At 40.7% G+C, this 19399-nt stretch overlaps 1 protein-coding gene across 3 annotated transcripts in view; it reads right to left on the reverse strand.

Annotated features, from left to right (window-relative positions):
- The window catches only part of HOOK3 (hook microtubule tethering protein 3), a 97581-nt gene that overhangs the window by 42000 nt on the left and 36182 nt on the right, over nt 1–19399 (reverse strand). For all 3 annotated transcript variants that reach the window (XM_061177625.1, XM_061177627.1, XM_061177628.1), the window contains exons 6-9: nt 18333–18400; nt 11358–11420; nt 10049–10132; nt 3774–3937 (exon numbers count right to left, since the gene is read on the reverse strand). In XM_061177625.1, coding sequence (XP_061033608.1) covers nt 3774–3937; nt 10049–10132; nt 11358–11420; nt 18333–18400 — 379 coding nt within the window. The remainder of the gene's footprint in view (nt 1–3773; nt 3938–10048; nt 10133–11357; nt 11421–18332; nt 18401–19399) is intronic.

Raw genomic sequence — 19399 nt, forward strand, 5'->3', positions numbered from 1 at the left:
TTAGAACGGGAAAAGTAAGTAAAAAACATGAAAATAAATTCTTCTTGGATTTGTCTCCTACTTTTGTGACCATACACTGTACTTCCAAGTTTTAACTATCCTGGAAACGGATTCTACTGCTCCAAGACTTGCAGAAAGGTAACAACGGATCACCATTCCTCTACTCAGAAAGTTAGACACCAAAATATAGCAGCTATAATTTATTTAAAGTTTTATTTTCAATGATGAAATTAACACATATTCCTTTTGAAAATTCACAAGATGCAGAAAAGCAAAGAAGATAAAAATTATGCATTGCTCTAGACAGATACCTACTGTTAACATTTTTGGAGTATAACCTCCAGTCTGATTTCTATTCATAGATCTTTTCCCCCCAAAATATGGATAATATTGTTCCTAATTTATATTAATTTGTTTTGTTTAACATACATCCTTCCTTTGGATTTAAAAGATTCTTTCTCATGTCACAGATATTTATCATTGATTATTTACTTTTAATTTTATTTATGTAAGTAATGTACAGAAATTCTTAATTTTTATGTAATTCAATTGATGAATCTTACACTTTATAGTTTCTACTTCTTTTTTTAAATTTTTTTTTAACTTTTTATTTTACGTTGGGGTATAGCCAGTTATCAATGTTGTGATGGTTCCAGGTGCCCAGAAAAGGGACTCAGCCATACATATACAGGTATCCATTCTCCCCCAAACTGCCCTCCCACCCAGGCTGCCACACAACACTGAGCAGAGTTCCCTGTGCTGTGAAGTAGGTCCTTGTTGGTTATCCGTTTTAAATATGACAGTGTGTGTACATGTTCATCTCGAACTCCCTAACTATCCCTTCCCCCCACCCTTTCCCCCTGGTAACCGTAAGTTCTCTAAGTCTATGAGTCTGTTTCTGGTTTGTAAATGAGTTCATTTGTATCATTTCTTTTTAGATTCCCCATATAAGTATAGTTTCTACTTCTAATGTGCAATTATAACTTTTTTTTTCCTTCTAGTTCTTTGTTTTCTGTTAGTATTTATACGGTTTCATTTTTAACATTAACGTTTTCAATTTCCCTGGAATTCATTTGGGTATATGATGTAATACAGGAATCTAACTTTTCCTGCCAAAATACCTACCAACCATTCCAAAACTGTTTAACAAATAATTTAACCCTTCCCTATTGATTAGAAAACTCCATCTTTATCACATTACGTATTTTTATATATACTTGGACTGGTTTCTGGATCTTCATTTGTGTCACTGGTGTCTATTTTGCTGCATTGGTACCAAGCTATTTTCATTAGTATATTAGTACTTGGGTGTGGCAAGTACTCCCTCATTATACTTTGTTCTCAAAACATTTTGGGAACCTCTTGTTCATTAATACTTCTAGAGGAACATAAAATTTGAATTGGAATCAAGTTCAAATTATATGTTAAGAAAAAAATGGCATTCTTATAATGTTTCATTAAAAACACCTAAAAGTATGTTCTCTCTCTCCATACAGTATTATGTTTTATGTATAACTTAGAAGTTTTTGTCATCTAACTCCTTCATATTACTTAAATATTTTTTTTATTCTTCACTTAAATATTTATAAATGGAAGTTTTCCCTGATGATACTAACTAGTTATTGGTAAAAAAACTTACGACCTATGCAGCAGTCTTACATTACCCTCTCCCTGTTAAATGTTTATTGGTTCTAAGAAATTTTGAGTTAATTCTCTTATATTTTCTGGGTGGACACACATATTATCTACAAATAATCATCATTTATTGATACTTTTTGTCTTCCCAATATTTTAATCTCATTTCTTTTTCTTATTTCATTTTCTAGAAAAGTATTAACAGCAAAATCTTATATAGCATCTATGTGCCAGGCAATATTCTCAAAATACTTTATATATATTAACTCATTTAATGCTCACGAAAATTCTAGAAGGTAGATAATACTATTAGACCATCGTATAGTAGAGAAAATGGAGGCATGCCCAAGGTTACACAGCTAGTAAGTGGCAAAGCCAGGATTTTCAGAATGTCTAGAAAAACGTCAAATGATAGATTAATACTCATCCTCATTTCATTCTTAACTTTACTGAGAATTTCATGTACCAAGCTTATTTTATATTTTTCTTTCTCCTTTAACTTATGGATTGGAGGAGTTATAATACATTTAATAGTTACTGTAATAGATTTAATAATACTCAACAGGTTAACAATCCTGGGATAAAGCTTACTTTAGTACTGGATTGAATTTGCTACTATTTTATTCAGGAATTATTTAAAGAATACTCATAAATGAGATGTCAGTCATTTGAAAATAATAGTAATAAACCTATTATGTTAATAAAGACAACATACTGTTTATGAAAAATAACTCTATTTTCTAAAACCAAAAAATGCTAAGAGTGGCAATATTTTTTATATTCTGTGACTCAAATCATCTGGTTTAGTAGAAGACAGCTGGGTTCCCATAGCTGTTTCTACACTGGTCTGCTGTGATGGTTTTTTGGCTGAGGTATATGAAGGAGATCCAGCCAAGCACAGAAAAGCGGTTGGAAAAGAGAGGGCCCTGAAGACTCTCTGAGAGGGTCCTCGGATCACACTCTGAACCACAGATGTAGACCATAGGGGATGGATTGTTTTTCTAAGGTTTCTGAGAAGACTAAGAAAATTTTTTTATTTTTTCCTGTCAAGGCCAAAAAAAAAAAAAAAAAAAATGCAGAAAGATTTCATGGGGAAACAAAGGACTGAGTCACTGGACAAGTAAAAAAACCTAATTGATATTTAATTTCTCCCAGTTTTGACAATGAAAATCTATGGCTGGGTAAGAAACAGGCCAGGATATGTTTTCCAGTAAATCACAACACAATATTTCATCATACTGCCAAGTCCTTCAACTTTGGGGTTCTATTTTGTCTTGCAGGACACCAAATTTTTCCTTTTCTTCTTTTCCCTTTCACCATCCAATCGCCAGTGGGCCCTCTTCCTTCTTTTTGGCCTTTTCCTCTCCCAGAAGATGTGTCTGGAAGACTGCCCCTTCACATCAGCTCGCCCTTTAAATAGGCCTGTCTCTATAACCCACGCACCTGGCCTTTATTTTGTGTTTCTTTCAACTGTGCTCTGGAAAGGGCACCAATCTCTAAATTCCGTGCCTGTGTATTTTTTTGGCACCTGGCGCTTAAAGAAGATACACTTACTTTGAAATCCTATCCCTGCAGTTTGTGATCTAATTTCCTTTTTTGTTTTAAAGTAATTTCCGATTTTGAGTGAACTTAATCTTTCCAGCGACTGCTCCAACTCACCCTCAGGCTCCTTCGCTAGTTCTTCCTCTGTCTCTGATTTTTTTCTCTGTCTGCCTTTACTTCCCTCAGAGTGCCTGGCAGGATGGGGGTGGGCTGGTGTTTGCGTCCTTCCTTTCACTCAGTTATTGTTCAGTTGGGGCATTCTGTCTGCAAGTCACATTGAGGGTGAGCATTGATAGATTTTCCTAAATGTGCAGTTATTTCATGTTATGTGGGAAGACTTTTGGAAAGTGGCTAATTGCACAGCCTCCTTGGTCTGCAGTTACCCGAAAGTCCTAACACTATATTCTTAACTTTAAAAGACATTACCCTGTGCACCGCAACGAAGAGTAGCCCCCGCTCGCTGCAACTAGAGAAAGCCTGCACGCAGCAACGAAGACCCAACCCAGCCAAAAATAAATAAAATAAAATAAATTTATATTAAAAAAAAAGACATTACCAAATTTTAAAAAATGAGATCTGAGTGAGTAGTCCCTTACCTGAATGTTTCTTCTTGGAGCTGTTCTAACTGAGTCTGGAGCTGCAGATGCCTTCTTCCTGCTGGACTGTTAGGATCTTCTATAGAATCAGACTGATTCAGCCTTTCCATTAATACCTGATTCTCTGCCAACAGACTACTTTTCTCCTCTTGCAATGCTGCAACCTGTGAGAATATAGGAAGACAGTGGTTATTTTCTCCAATTACACTGGAATCCGCATAATCACTTGTGAATTACCATTACGAATTAAAGCCTGTCTTTAAAGAAGTACAAGCAACCTCCACTTAAAACACTGACATTATTTTGGAATATTGCACAGGCAGAGCAGTACGTAAGAGTAAGCAAGAATTCATTCTTTATTTTACATTTCAAAAGGTAATTCACCAAAGAAGATATGTAATGGCAACTAAGCACACAAAAAGATACTCATGATTAGTCATTAAGGAAATGCAAATTGAAACCACAATGTTATATCCATACACTCACTCCCACTAGAATGCCGAAAATCAGAGAGACTGGCTGTACCAAGTGTTGGTAAAGATGAAAACAGATGGGAGCTTCACACACCTGTTCAGCACGTGAAATGTTCCACAGGCTGTGAAAAACCGGTTCGCATTTTCCTAAAAAATTAAACACGCAACTACCACATAACCCAGACATTTTACATTTAGGCATTTATTTACCAAAGAGAACTAAAAGCATATGTCCACACAGAGACGTAGAATGTTTATAACAGCTTCATTTGTAATACAGAAAAACAAATGTTTACCAGTAGGTGAATGGATAAATTGCAGCAAATCCATACAACAGAATACTATTTGACAATACAAAAGAATTAACTATTAGTACCGATAACATGAATGAATCTCAAAATAATGAAAGAAGCCAGGCAGAAAAAGAGTACACTGTGTATGTATGACTCCTTTCATATGCAATTCTAGAAGATAGAAGCAAATCTACAGTGACAGAAAGCAGAGCCGGGACCAGAAGAGGATTACAGAGAGTCATGAGAACTCACTATCCTGATTGTGGTGATGGTTTCACATGTTTATACATGTCAACATGCATCAGAACTGTACACTTTAAAGATGAGCAGTTTACTGTATGTCAACTACATCTCAAAAAACTGTAAAAACAGAAGTCGCCTGCCATTTCTGATTCTCCCTCTCCACCCCCATTTTCTCTGGAACTTGTTCCAGTTGGGCTATTGCCCCCCACCATCCTCAGGATCAGCTGACCTTGGCTTCTGTGGCTCCCAGGACACCTCCCTCTCCTGGTCTGTGTGCCTCCTCTTTACTCCAGTCAAGCCTCTTCACCTCCCTGCCTTTGGCACACGCATGGCTTTTCCTTTCTAAATACACTGATGGCTTCCAGCTTCTGGGCTGTCAACATCATTGATTCACTGACAGCTCGCATGTTTCTATTTCCAGCCTGGAACCCTGCACTGGGTATCATGTCCACCTGGATGTCCACTAGGCATCTGAATTTAACCTGTCCAGGTGGGACTCTCATTCCTCCCCGCCCCGCCCTCCCACTGTCTTCCCCATCTCAGCAATGCTAACTCTGTCCTTCCACTTGCTCAGGCAGGATCCGTCCCATCTCGTCCTCACACCCACGCCCACTCTTACAGCAAACATCAGCGACTCTACCTTCAAACGGATTTCAACCACTTCTTACCACCCCTCAGTTCTGATTTAAGCCAACCTAATTTTTTGCCTGATTATTGCGAAGGCCTCTGAATTAGTCTCCTTGAGTTGGCCCTCACCTCCACCCGGCAGCCACCATAATCCATTAAAATAAAATTCGGATCACAGGACGTCTTTGCTCACCAGCCTCCCACGGCTTCCCATTTATTTACTCAGCCTGTCAGGCCTCTGCAGACGGACTCCTCTCCCCAGGCTACACTCCTGCTGCCCTCATCTTCGTGCTCCCGGAGACACCAGTCGCCCCGCGCCAGGCCTGTGCGCTGAGCCTGGAGGTCGCTTATCCACCCTCTAGGATTTACTAACTCGCTGCCTCCCCGGCAGCCTTTGCTGACGACCCACTCAGAACTAGTTCCTCCCACCCCGTCCCCCCACCCCCCGAGTCCCCCTTTCTCTAGAATACTTAGCAGCAGCACACGACAGACCGTATTCTTATCCTGTTCACTGTCTTCTTTATCGCATGCAAGCACCTTGGGGGCAGGGATGTTTTATCCATTTCTGTGTTTTCCCCTATCTTCACTGTATTGACAGCAGCTAGAACAGTGGATGGTCTGGAGTGGGTGCTCAATGTTTGCTGAATAAATGAATGAGTCTGAAATGCCAGCTCTCTAACTCGTCAGATTTCCATAAATGCACGAGTCTTTTCTCAGAGTAGAGCAGTAGCTCAATTCTGTGCCACTGGTCTATTTCATTCATTTCTGCTCTTTCATTCTTTTTAAAATAAATATTTAAGGCTTTAAAATTTAAAAGCTCATTTCTTTTTAATAATTTCTATCTTAAGTTGCACTTTGGTCAGAAAGCATGATCTAAAGACACAGATTCTTTGAATTTTATTGGGAATTGCTTTACAGCCTGGTATGTGGTCAATTTATATGAAGGCTGAGTGCATAATGCAACACCTTAATACCAGACTTATCAGACTAGCAAATGTTGCTAAAATATTTTAATTCAATATATTTGGCAGAAATCCTTTTCACATACACAGAAAAAGGTGTCAACTACAAATTGGCACGTGCCATCTACCTCGACAAGGATTAAATCATGAGCTGCTGCAGCTGTTGACCTGTAACACCCCCTGAAAGGAGTTAGGAAGAGATCAGGAACGAGGCCCTCCGTGCTCTGGGAAAACTGGCAGAACAGGCCTTCAGATAGTTAGAGATTTTCAGGAGAAGATTTTATGAGCCCAATTCTTGCATCTCCTCATATCTAGAAAAGCACTAAAATCATCAACGGTGACAACTGCTCCTCGTGACTGGCAGCCACCTTCTGCCAGAACGTGTGCTTGACTGCACGCACCCCCTTCACCTAAATCACATACATACTGAGCTCCACCCCACCTCTTCGGAGCAGTTCCTCAGAGCTGAGATGCTGTCTCTTGGGCTATTGTCCTCATTTTGCCCCAAATAAAACTTAACTCACAACTCTCACGTTGTGCGTTTGTTTTAGTCAACAAGGAGACTAATTAAAAATAATACATAAACACAGTTTAAGAAACAAAAAGCAAATAAAGCAAAGGGGCTTATAATGGAAAGCTACAGTTTCCCATTGAGTTTTTCTACTTCCAAGAGACAACTAGTTCTAATGTTCCTAACTTTACTGTTTTTGGCTGTGACTTGACATCTCTCAATAACATGTTATACCCACTATTTTTTTTTTTTAATTAATTAATTTATTAATTTATTTATGGCTGTGTTGGGTCTTCGTTTCTGTGCGAGGGCTTTCTCTCGTTGCGGCAAGCGGGGGCCACTCTTCATCGCGGTGCGCGGGCCTCTCACTAGCGCGGCCTCTGTTGTTGCAGAGCACAGGCTCCAGACGCGCAGGCTCAGCAATTGTGGCTCACGGGCCTAGTCGCTCCGTGGCATGTGGGATCTTCCCAGACCGGGGCACGAACCCGTGTCCCCTGCATTGGCAGGCAGACTCTCAACCACCGCGCCACCAGGGAAGCCCCCCACTATTTCTTGATTTATCAATCTTACACATTATCTAGTGACTTGTCTCCTCTGACATGTGAAATTAGAGCCACTTGCGCCATCCCCTTTCCACAAATAGTTATAGCACTATTCCTGCTCCGTTCACTGGCCACCTCTGCAATTTTGAACAACTACTCATTGACTTGTTTCACTCCATCACGTGCCCACTCATTCACTCACTCAGATACTTATCGTGGGTCTACCACGTGCTAGACACTGCTGCAATTTTCTAGGTGCAAGGGATACTACGATGGAAAAAGCAGAGACAGCTCTTATTCTTATGTGTTACATTTTCTAAACAAATCATCATAGTAAATATATAAACAAGAACAAATCATATTAAGCAAGAAAGTAAACTAATAAATACATGCAAGACCTAGAGTGAAAGTGCTCTGCAGAGGGTTAAATCAAGACTAAGAGGAGAGGCTGGAGGACGACTGTAGGCTGGTGACCGAGGAGCTTCCCAGGGAGTCTGAGGTTAGTACTGGGCACACCTAAGTGCCCAGTAAATATTTCATGACAGATAAACCACGTGATTTGGAGCTGAGACTGGATGGCGAGAAGGGGCCGGCCATGTATTGCCTGCGGCTCCCTCGTGGTGAGACGAGAACATGGGGGGCCCCGCCGGGCCCTCACCGCTCTGCCTCATCCTGCTTCTTCTGCTCTGCCTCCATCACCCACACCTTTGCTTTCATAACACTGCTTCTCTACAGGACGGGGCTAAATGCTGAAGACCAGTGATGTTCACATCGCTACCTCAGAGGTCACATCAGCATGCCTGTGTTACGACTGCTTTCTGCAGAGCTGAGTGTGTCACGGCGCTGCCACCAATCTCCTCATAACCTCTCTGCAGCCCCGCCATTCGCTTTGCGATCGTTCACACCAGGGACTGGTAAACTCTTCTGTAAGGAATAGGGCAGTGAACAGCTGAGGCTTTTGGAGCCACAGGTCTCGTGGAGAGTCCTCAACCCCGTTTCTGCAGCGTGAAAGCACCAGAGACAGCACATCAAGGAACAAGCTCGCCTGCGCTACCACTTTACTCACGAGACAGAGGGCCGGCTGCAGTCTGCCAATCCCAGTGTACGACTTAACTGTTACACCATCAAAGAGAATATTTATATCCTGCTCATAAAAACAACCAACTCTCATTTATCATTATTGTAAAATACTGCATTTGTGTATAGCTGAATTTTCGATCTGAAAAGCAATTAACAGCACTTACATTATCACTAGGTAAATATTATTTACTATATAACCCAGAACGTGTGCTCTGATCACACTTCTTCCTATCTGCATCCAAAGCAATGACCAACTCTTATGCCTTTCAAGGTAAAATGCTTCTAGTATAAAATATCACGAACCCTGTGTACCTACTACCCAGCTTTAACAAGTATCAAAACATGGCCAATTATGCACCCATCTGGACTTCCATCCACTCCCCCCTCCTCCCTGATTTTGAGGTAAATCCCAGACAAACAATTTTACTTCTTACTTTCTGTCTGTTAATTTAGGAGAGATTTCTTCAACTTTATTTTTAACTATTCCATTGAATTTTTTTATTTTGACAATTCTATTTTTAGTGTTTCTTGATCTCTGATTTTTTCTTTTTAAAATAGCATCTTGTCCTTATTTTATAGATGCAATATCTTCACCAATTTCACGAGGGTATTAAAAAATTAAAAAGAAAAATCTCTTCCACTACCCCAATTTCTCCACTTCCTCTAGGGCTAGTTTCCTGTTTATCTTGACCCTTCTCTTTTTTGTTACGCAGATTTTCCTCACATGTAAGAATCGGTTTTCTGTAAATTAGAGAATCCAGAAAGGTCAAAATGAAAAGGGCCTCACCCTGCAATACTAATACTCGGTCTAACCTCCTGTACTTCTGTTTGCTTAACTTCTTTAGAAGAGAACCCTCCGATTGGGAAACCAGCTACAGGTCAGGGTACCTGCAGTGGGTGACGGGCAATGGGGCTGAGCTCTCCTATAGAAGACCCTGTTACACCTCGCTGCAGCCTTCCACCAAGCATGGGGGCTCTCTGGGGTTCAGCTACAGCAGCTCCCTCCCCCTTTATAGGTGTTCTTGGCCACTGCATTCTTTACTCCTTTTAGGCCGTTTGGCACTTTATCCAGCTGCCTTTTGGCCTTCTGAGGTTGATGATGAGCAGTGGTGCGCTGCTGCTGGCTGTAACCAAGCTGCTTGCTAAATATTCGGGAGTCTGGTGAGCCGACTGTTAAACCATTAACAGCCTGGAATTGGTCGCTGTGACAGTGTTTATACCGTGGAAATTGGAAAACGCTACAAATCAGGGCTTTTAAATATCTCCCCCAGCCCCCCTGAGAGCCAATCTCTCTCCTCTTTCTCTTCTTTTCTTGTGGGCTTATCCCATTTTAAATTCATTTATTATGAATTTGATGTGCCTGTGAGAAGGAAGGAAAACTCTGACCTTTGCTCAGTCTGCACTCTTTTTCCAGGTGCTGTTTTCCTTTTTCTTCTCTAACTAGGGCTGTGTTACAGCCAAACTGTACCGCACGTGGGACCCAGGGCACGTGGTGGGATACAGAGCCGCGCTGCAAACAGGTGGCGCAAAACCACATCTCTTACCTGCAGATCCAACTCATGGCACCTTTGAGCAATTTCTTCCTTGGCCGACAAAGCTTCATTCAGTTCCTCTGAAGTTTTCTTCAGCTGGGTAGAAGCAAAGAGCTACAGTGAACATTGCAATATGACATGGCAACAACTAATAATCGCACATGTACAATACAGAACGAAAACGCTTCCCCCTGTTCTTTCTGTGGGGCAGGGAGAAATCAAGAACCCTTCTGCACAAGTGAAAAGAAGGCACTTCTAACTGCAGACATCTTTTAGTCCTGAGTCTTGTCTTTTCTGTACTTGGAAATTGGTTCTTTCCTCATATCAAGTTTTCTTATACATCTCCTAGGGCTACTTGGTTCTTGGTAATGTTGGTTCTGTAATAACTGAGAAATCTCACCTTGGTAAAATATATATGTGCTAGAGGAACAGGGGTTCAATTGTTAAAATAAATAGCTAGTGTATTTCAACACAATTGTTGTATGGTTTAAAAAATATTTATTCTCTCAGTACTTAGCAGTCAGGATATATGGCCAGAAGAGATAGGCAGCTGGATTGGTCTTGGATTGAGATTTTGCCCCGGAGAAGGTATTAAGGTAAGAGAATCGATTATATTGACAAAATCATCACAATAATAGACTATGAAGTCTAGGCCAGAAAGAGAAGGTAACTGATTAAACAGATGATGAACTGCGTAAGCTAAAATATGAAGTGGGGAGATTTCCAAAAATAAGATGACGATGTTGGCAGAAGAAAGAGGAGTAGACTTTAGGCAGGCAGAACAGTAATGTTCACCGTGGAGTCTAAGCAAAGTGAGGGAGAACGAACGTAAGATGATGGGCTGTCAGTGAAAACCAGACAGTTCACTTCTTCACAGAGATGAAGGGTAGAGGAGACTTCTTCAATTGAAGAATAACATGAAATAAAAGGTAAGATATCTTTTGTATTATAAATAAATCACAGGATTAAATGCATGCCATTTTCCAGAACTGCATCTATTGTGTTAAACGTGGCATACAGAAAGATATCACTAATGGAAAAAGAAAAACCATGACTAGAAAACATGAATTATAGTAAGTTAAAGAGGTTAATTTATTTTAAAGTGGGTTGTGCAATAATATGTTAATTACAAATTACAAATTTAATTACAAGTGTGTAATATCCATTAGTAAAGTGGCTTAAGTTCTTGAACTTTAGGTAAAAAATAAAGAATTATACCAATATATTTCATAAGCAATTCCAACTGAAACATCCTTTTCATTAATATCTAAAGTTCACCCTTTAATCTCTGCATGGATAAAAACAATGCAAGATCAGGTACCTGGCGATCAAGGTCAACATAGGCATCATTCCCGGCAGAGACAGGAGACTCTTTACTCATCAGCTGAAATTAAGATTTAAATGATTACAACCATGAGAAAAAAGTGACATTCTATATAATACACTTACAACAACAAACATGAACACCCAGCTGCCATAGAATTATAAAAATTACAATGAAATCACAAATGTAAAAGGAACATTTTCCTATACATTGAAGCTCTTCAGCCTGGAGCTTTGTTTTGCTGCAGGATTAGCCTTCACTTAAAATCACACGTGTAATTCTGGTATGCATTTTCACAGCAGGGCCAGTCATGAGACTCAAGTATTACTTATTCTTACCACTAAAAAGACAAGTCTTTAAGTTAAAATGTGGCTAAATATTTAAAATATTGACTTTTCAGTAAAAAAATAGCAACACTAAATAACTACTTCTGAAGAATAAACGTGGGTCACATCAATATCAGCCCAAATTAACCGCTAATGTTCAGTGATGACACGCACATACACATGAATCTAGGTCTCAGCCTCTCTCACCCTTGTGTTGCACACAGAGAAGATCCAGAGGGTGTGTGAGGGTTTGGGGAGAAGGGATAAAATTCTGACTGTGACAAATGTCAGGGGCAGACTCAAATGTCCCAATTTTCTCCTGTTTCCTTCTTATGCTCTGTCTGAAGGACAAAAGAGAGGGACAATTAGAAACGTGGGGACAGACTATTGAGAGATCTTGTAATTTCAGCCTTCATCCCACTCTCTAAAGAACTGAAATGTTATGCTCAGCTGTACCTTTTTCTCTGCATCAGTGGTTCTCAACACTGATTGAGAAGTCCCCAAACCAACAACACCAAACCAACAACACCAGCATTGCCTAGGAACTTGTCAGAAATGCAAATTCTTGGGTCCCTGCCCAGATTTACTGAATCAGAGACTCTAGGGTTAGGGCCCAGCACCACACACTGAAGTCTGAGAACCACTGAAGTTTGCTCTATATTAATGTCATGAGAAGAGTGAAGGTCCCTTAGCATAATTAGGAGGGAAAAAAGTCTCAGAAAGAGTAAAAGAATACTGGCTTCAATTTTTTATGCTTTTATTGTAAGAATATTAATAAAAAGATGTTCAAAAGATTTTTCTTCCAATTAAAAAAATAACACCCGATGTAGAGAAGATAAAATTCAGAAAAAATACAAAGAGAAAACACCCATTATTCTACCATCCAGAAATAACCACGTCTATAATTTTGAACTATTCAAGAAGCTACCTGTGCCATGGGTTTCACACAGCTCAAGCAAGAAAGACAAATACAGTATCATGTGATAAGGGCTGTGACAGACACTCAGAGAGGAAGGATCTAATTTGGGGGTGGCCGGGGGGTAGGAGGGAGTGGAAGTATTTTCTTCCAGTCCCCATTGTTACATGTTAGTTCTTATCATAACACAGCAGCACCTGTGAATAAAACCCCCTGAACACATCCTCCTCCCAGTCAATCCCAGCTAGGATGTCCACCTCGACGAGGCTTCCAGGTCCTATACCTCCCGACTTCCTCCCTGGTTTTCACTGACAGCCCATCATCTTACGTTCGTTCTTCCTCACTTTGCTTAGACTCCACAGTGAACATTACTGTTCTGCCTGCCTAAAGTCTACTCCTCTTTCTTCTGCCAACATCGTCATCTTATTTTTGGAAATCTCCCCACTCCGTACTTTAGGTTACACAGTTCATCATCTGTTTAATCAGTTACCTTCTCTTTCTGGCCTAGACTTCATGGTCTATTATTGTGATGACTTTGTCAATATAATCGATTCTCTTACCTTAATACCTTCTCCGGGGCAAAATCTCAATCCAAGACCAATCCAGCTGCCTATCTCTTCTGGCCATATATCCTGACTGCTAAGTACTGAGAGAGTAAATATTTTTTAAACCATAAAACATAATATATAGTTTCCAATCTCAGCTGGGTTTCAAAGTTGCCCCCAAAGTGCAGCTATGCTTCCCCAATCAGCAGTCTCTTTATTCCCTTTAGAGATTATTCCAAACCTTTCCTACTTCTCAAACCTCACCAACTCCCCACTACTCTTCATCAGAAAACCTTGCCTGCAGATAAGAAATCCCCCAATTTCCTGTACCTTAACCTACAAAATTGGCAGCATTCATACACATCCTTTCCTTCTTCAATCTTGTTGTAATACGCTCTCAACCCTGTCTCTTCCCAGCTTCTCAGAGACCCTGTGCTATTTATCATCCTCTCTCTTGTTATCTCAACCTCTATCTTGCTCTTTCCTGTGGCTTCTTCCTATTAGCATTTAAAGAATTAAAAGACTATCACTTACTTGATTACCAATCACATTTCTCCAAAGAAGATAATATACAAATGCCCAACAAACATATGAAAAGATGCTCAACATCATTAGTCTTTAGGGAAATACAAATAAGCCACAATTAGAAAACACTTCACATCCACTAGGATGGCTAATATCAAGAAGATGGACAATAACAAGGGTTGACAATGAGGGAGAGAAATTAGAATTCTTAGCACATTGCTGGTGGGAATGTAAAATGGTGCAGCACCTGTGGAAAACACACCTGTGCTGGCACTTCCTCAAAAAGTTAAACACAGAATTACCATGTGGCCCAGAAATTCAATTTCTGGGTATATATCCAAAAGAATTAAAAACAGGTGTTCGGACTTCCCCGATGGCGCAGTGGTTAAGAATCCACCTGCCAATGCAGGGGACACGGGTTCAAGCCCTGGTCCGGGAATACCCCACAGGCCGCGGAGCAACTAAGCCCGTGTGCCACAACTACTGAGCCTGCGTTCTAGAGCCCTCGAGCCACAACTACTGAGCCCACGTGCCACAACTACTGAAGCCCGCGCACCTAGAGCCCGTGCTCCGCAACAAGAGAAGCCACCACAATGGGAAGCTGGAGCACCGCAACGAAGAGTAACCCCCGCTCACCGCAACTAGAGAAAGCCCGCGCGCAGCAACGAAGACCCAACGCAGCCAAAATTATATAAATAAATAAATAAATAAATTTATTAAAAAATAAAAATAAAAACAGGTGTTCAAAACAACCCCGTACACTCAGGTTCACAGCAGCACTACCTGCAATACCCAAAAGGTGGAAACAACTCAAATGTCCATCAACTGATGAATGGATAAACAAAATGTGGCACACCCACACCATGGAATACCATTCAGCCACGAAAAGGAACTAAATATTGATACATGCTACAAAATAATCTTGAAAATGGCAAATTTTATGTTATGTGTATTTTACCACAACAGAAAAAAAAAATCAAAGTCAGCTGCACCTGAATAAAGACATACAGACAATCATCTTACAAAAGCCCTTCTTCAATTCCATAGTTCTATCCAGCCACCCCGTCCTCCTCCACGGCCCTATCAGTCACCAAGCCTATTAAGTAAAGCTCTGACAATGTTCAAATCTGTCCACTTCTCTCCACCCAGCCGCCTTAACCTAGTTCAGGCTTCCATCGTTCCTCACTGGATAATTACTAAGGTCTCAACTGCTCTCCCTTTTTCTAGCCTTGTTTTCCTCCGATCCATTCTTCTCATTGCCTGGATTTTCTCAAATACAGACTTCAGTGTATTTTCTCCTTAAAAAGCAATTCACTGGTTTCCAAAATGCCAGCTCTTTCCACAAAGCTGCTCAGCATCCTACTGGCCTCACGGCTCCCGCCTCGCCTCTAGCACCCCCCCCCCCCCGCCTGCTGAGGCTTCTTCCGACACCTCCCCGCGCCACGCGGCTGCCTCCTGGACCTCGCGCGCGTGCCCTTCCTGACCTCTTCTCCTCCTCCAGAGCGCAGACGAGACGCCGCGCTCCCTGAGAGCCCTTCCCCAACATCCCCACGCTGAGGGACACACTCCTTTGAGGTCCTACTATCTTTTCCCCATCACGGCACTTTTCATTCTGAATGCTTTGGATGTATTCGAATTGCTCGTTTGGCCATTCTTCCCTTTAGATCACACTTTGTGAGACAAGAGGCCATGTCTATCTTTTCCTTAGTTGTATCCTGAAGGCCCCCTATAGCTCCTACTGCATTCTAGGTGCTCGGTAAGTATTTACTAAATGAACACAATGCATATGCACGTAAATGTAATGCGTTAGTGAGTAGCGGCATCGTCAGCACACAGCAGGCATAAACGCTTGCCAGTACGGTTGTCACTATCCATCTCTCTATTTCAGATTTCCTCAGGATAAATTCCTAAAAGTGAAATTACAGGATCAATTACAGTAAGGCAGAACAGTTAGTGGCCCCCTTATTATTTTTCCTGTCTTTGCTTAGTAACAGAATCCTCAAATTTTGGCTGGGTCCATGACCACCTGGAAAAAAGACCACATTCCCCAGCTTCCCTGTGTGGCAATGTGAGTAACAGCTGGATAACAGGAGTGAGAATTCCTGGAAGTTTACTAAGAGGAAGTGGAGAACCTTCCTTCAGCCCCGCCTGCTGGCTGGAATGTGAATGTGAGGGCTGGAAGCCAAACAGCCACGGCTGACCACAGGGTGGGAATCACATATTAGGGATGGCAGACAACAAGATGCAAGAAAGCTGGGTCCCTGATACCTACGGAGCCAACCCATGACCACTTAAGAGCAAATTAAACTCATATCTTGCTTGGGTGACCATCATTTTGTTAGTTTACCCTCCTACCATCAGTGCTGACTGACAAACTGATCCTCTCTTAAAAGTTTTGCTTTGTTGAAATGTCCTGTATAATAGTGAATTTGGCTGATCCTTTGTCCCCAGTGACTGGGAGGTAGCCTCTAAATCTCTGGGATTTCTCTGCTGAGTGTCTTTGTTTTTCATGGTGGGTCTCTAGATAGTTTAAGCTAGGAGATGACTCTGGTTGGGGGCTGGTGACACCAGGAAACCCAACCGCATATATGAGAGGGTTGGGGCTTTGAGCCACTTGATATCAGCCTGGCCTCTGGGGAGGAGACAGGGGCTGGAAATTTAGTTCAACCTTGTGGCCAATGATCCAACCAATCACACCTATAAAATGAAACCCCAACAAAACGCTGGACATGAAAGCTTGGGTGAGCTTCCCTGGTTGGCAGCTCTCTGTGTGTTGTCACACAGTAATGTGCTGGGAGGGTGACATGTCTTGATTCCACAGGGAGGGGACAACAGAGACTGAGTTTGGGACCCTCCCAGACCTCCATTTCAGGGGGTAGGGGACTGGTTCTGATTTGTATCCTTTTGCTGTAATAAAACCATCATTGTTACTGAGTTCTATGAGTCATTCCAGCAAATAATCAAATCTGAGGAGGTACTGGGAACTGCTGGATTCATAGTCAGTTGGTCGGATTTAAAAGGAAATACTTCATAGCACAGGGAGATCAGCTCGGTGCTTTGTGACCACCTGCGGGGGGGATAGGGAGGGTGGGAGGGAGACGCAAGAGGGAGGGGATATGGGGATACATGTATACTTATAGCTGATTCACTTTGTTATACAGCAGAAACTAACACAGCAATGTAAAGCAATTATACTCCAATAAAGATGTTAAAAATTTTTTTAAATAAAAAGTAAAATAAAAAAGGAAACACTTTATCTTAATTTGCATTTAGCATTTTTCCTGTTTGTTGCATTTTTTTCTGTTAGTTACTTACATTCTATACTATTTTAGTTCCCTTAAAGGTTTCTTCCATTACTTCTATGATTAAAAAATTCTCCCATCTTAAGATCATTTTCACTTTTATAGTGCTATGTCTGACACCTGATGGAGTTCAGGACATGCTACCCCCAAATATGGCAGCTTGGCATGTTGAATGTTTCAAGTTGAAGGAATCTGAGAAACAGCAGAGACAGGAAAGATTTTCTGACCTTCCTCTGAAGCAGGTCTTAAGTCCCTCACGTGAGAGGCGCCCTCCCTATGCTCAGAGGAAAGGAGTATCCATATCTCCAAAGTCAGAGGGATGCGGAAGGAATCTGAACAAACAGGACTTGCCGTTTTTCGCCCTATCACATTTTTCCATGAGACTTTCCACTCTTCACCAAATCTAGCATCAAAACACTCAGGCTGAAACACTTCTTTGGGCTTCCCTGGTGGTGCAGTGGTTAAGAATCCGCCTGCCAATGCAGGGGACACGGGTTCAATCCCTGGTCCAGGAAGATCCCACATGTCGCAGAGCAACGAAGCCCGTGCGCCACAACTACCGACCTTGCACTCTAGAGCCAGCGAGCCACAACTACTGAGCCCACGTGCCGCAACTACTGAAGCCCACGCACCTAGAGCCCGTGCTCCGCAACAAGAGAAGCCACCACAATAAGAAGCCCACGCACTACAAGGAAGAGTAGCCCCAACTCGCCGCAACTAGAGAAAGCCCGTGCGCAGCAACTAAGACCCAACACAGCCAAAAATAAATAAATAAAATAATTTTAAAAAAAAAAGAAACACTTCTGTGATCTTCATTTCTTTATGAAGCCTCCTGTGTTGTGTAAAACTTAAATACATTTGTATGCTCTTCTATTGTTAATCTGTTTTTTGTTTGTTTGTTTGTTTTTAACAGAGGCTCCAGCTAAAAACTTGAAAGGGTAGAGGAAAAAAACATTTTTCCCCTCCTACAGTTTCAAATAAATATTCATCTAGAAATTGCCTTGAGTCTGGCTGGAGTTGAAGACCCATTTCCTTCCAAATAAGAAACCAATACTTACGTGTGAGGCAGACTGCTGGTTTAAGATAGATATTATTCATAATGGCTTTAGGAATTAGTCTACTATTCCTAATTCATTAGAGCATTTAAAAAAATTAGGAATAGTTACCGAATACTATAATTCCAAGATAAACATTTAACGTTTAAATAAAAATGAGACAAGCTATAGCATAAGTGCGAAGAAAAAAATTCTCAAAAAATGAGTAGGAGAATCTCTTTTTAAAATTTCTACTTCAATTACTTAAACTCATGTTTGCTCCTTTAACTTCTCACAAACTGTAAGCACAAAGGTCCAACATACCTCCTGGATGGCTGTCATGACAACGTGTTGGACAGATTCCTCCATCATCATGATGGCTTGGATGTACTCTGAAAGTAAGAACAACCTGGAATGTCAGTGTTCAAGTTACAGACAATCAAGGGAGTAAAGGCTAACACTTCATGAATTCTGAAAAGAAGTTTCCTGTGTTTTGATTCTTCCTCGCAATTCCTCGTATATGGTTAAATACATGTGTCATAGGTAAATTAAAGGCTGAAAATCATAGAATTTATCTTTCCTTAAAAATAACTGCCCCCCCAATAAAGTTGAGGCTACAGCTAAAGGTCACAGGAATGGAGGACCTCGGGAATGTAAAACAATGAAATGGTACAGCCTAAGGCCAGAATGGAAAGGACTCTGTATTACTATTGCTAAAATCTAAAAATCTTTCACATTATTCTTTGCTACATGTTATAAAACTTTGATGTCTGTGTTTTATTCTTATGTGACATCAAAGTATTGAATTGTGTATAATTTCTACCTTAATATTTTCTACAATTAAAAAAAAAAAAAAACCTAGGGAAATTGAGACCTGCTAAGGACAAAGAATTAAGGTGAATTTAAGATAGGGACTGATGCTATAGTTAAACACTGTGTAACCCTGGGCTTTAAAATAATGACCCAAATCTCTAATAAGCTAAAGCATCAATTTCATCAACCTTACCCTCACCAATGTCGAAAAAGAGAAGGCTCCCTTAGCCGTTCATAGTGACAAAGTTGAAAAAAAAATAAGTTCCTGCCTTCTAAAAAAAGCCCTGGAAGTAGTTTTCATTATTTTCAAATCCAATAATAGATGAAAAAACAGGTATTAAGCATAAAAAATCAATAGGCCAGCTGGATTTCAACAAATACGGTAAATATATTTTAATAAGAAACATTCTTTTTTGAATTTTTGAATTTTATTTTATTTTATTTTTTATACAGCAGGTTCTTATTAGTCATCCATTTTATACACATCAGTGTATACATGTCAATCCCACTCCCAATTCGTCACACCCCCATCCCCACCCAATAAGAAACATTTTAAAACATAAAGTCATTAGAAAATT

Source organism: Eubalaena glacialis, chromosome 20, assembly GCF_028564815.1.
Source record: "Eubalaena glacialis isolate mEubGla1 chromosome 20, mEubGla1.1.hap2.+ XY, whole genome shotgun sequence".
In the NCBI taxonomy this organism is placed as follows: Eukaryota; Metazoa; Chordata; class Mammalia; order Artiodactyla; family Balaenidae; genus Eubalaena; species Eubalaena glacialis.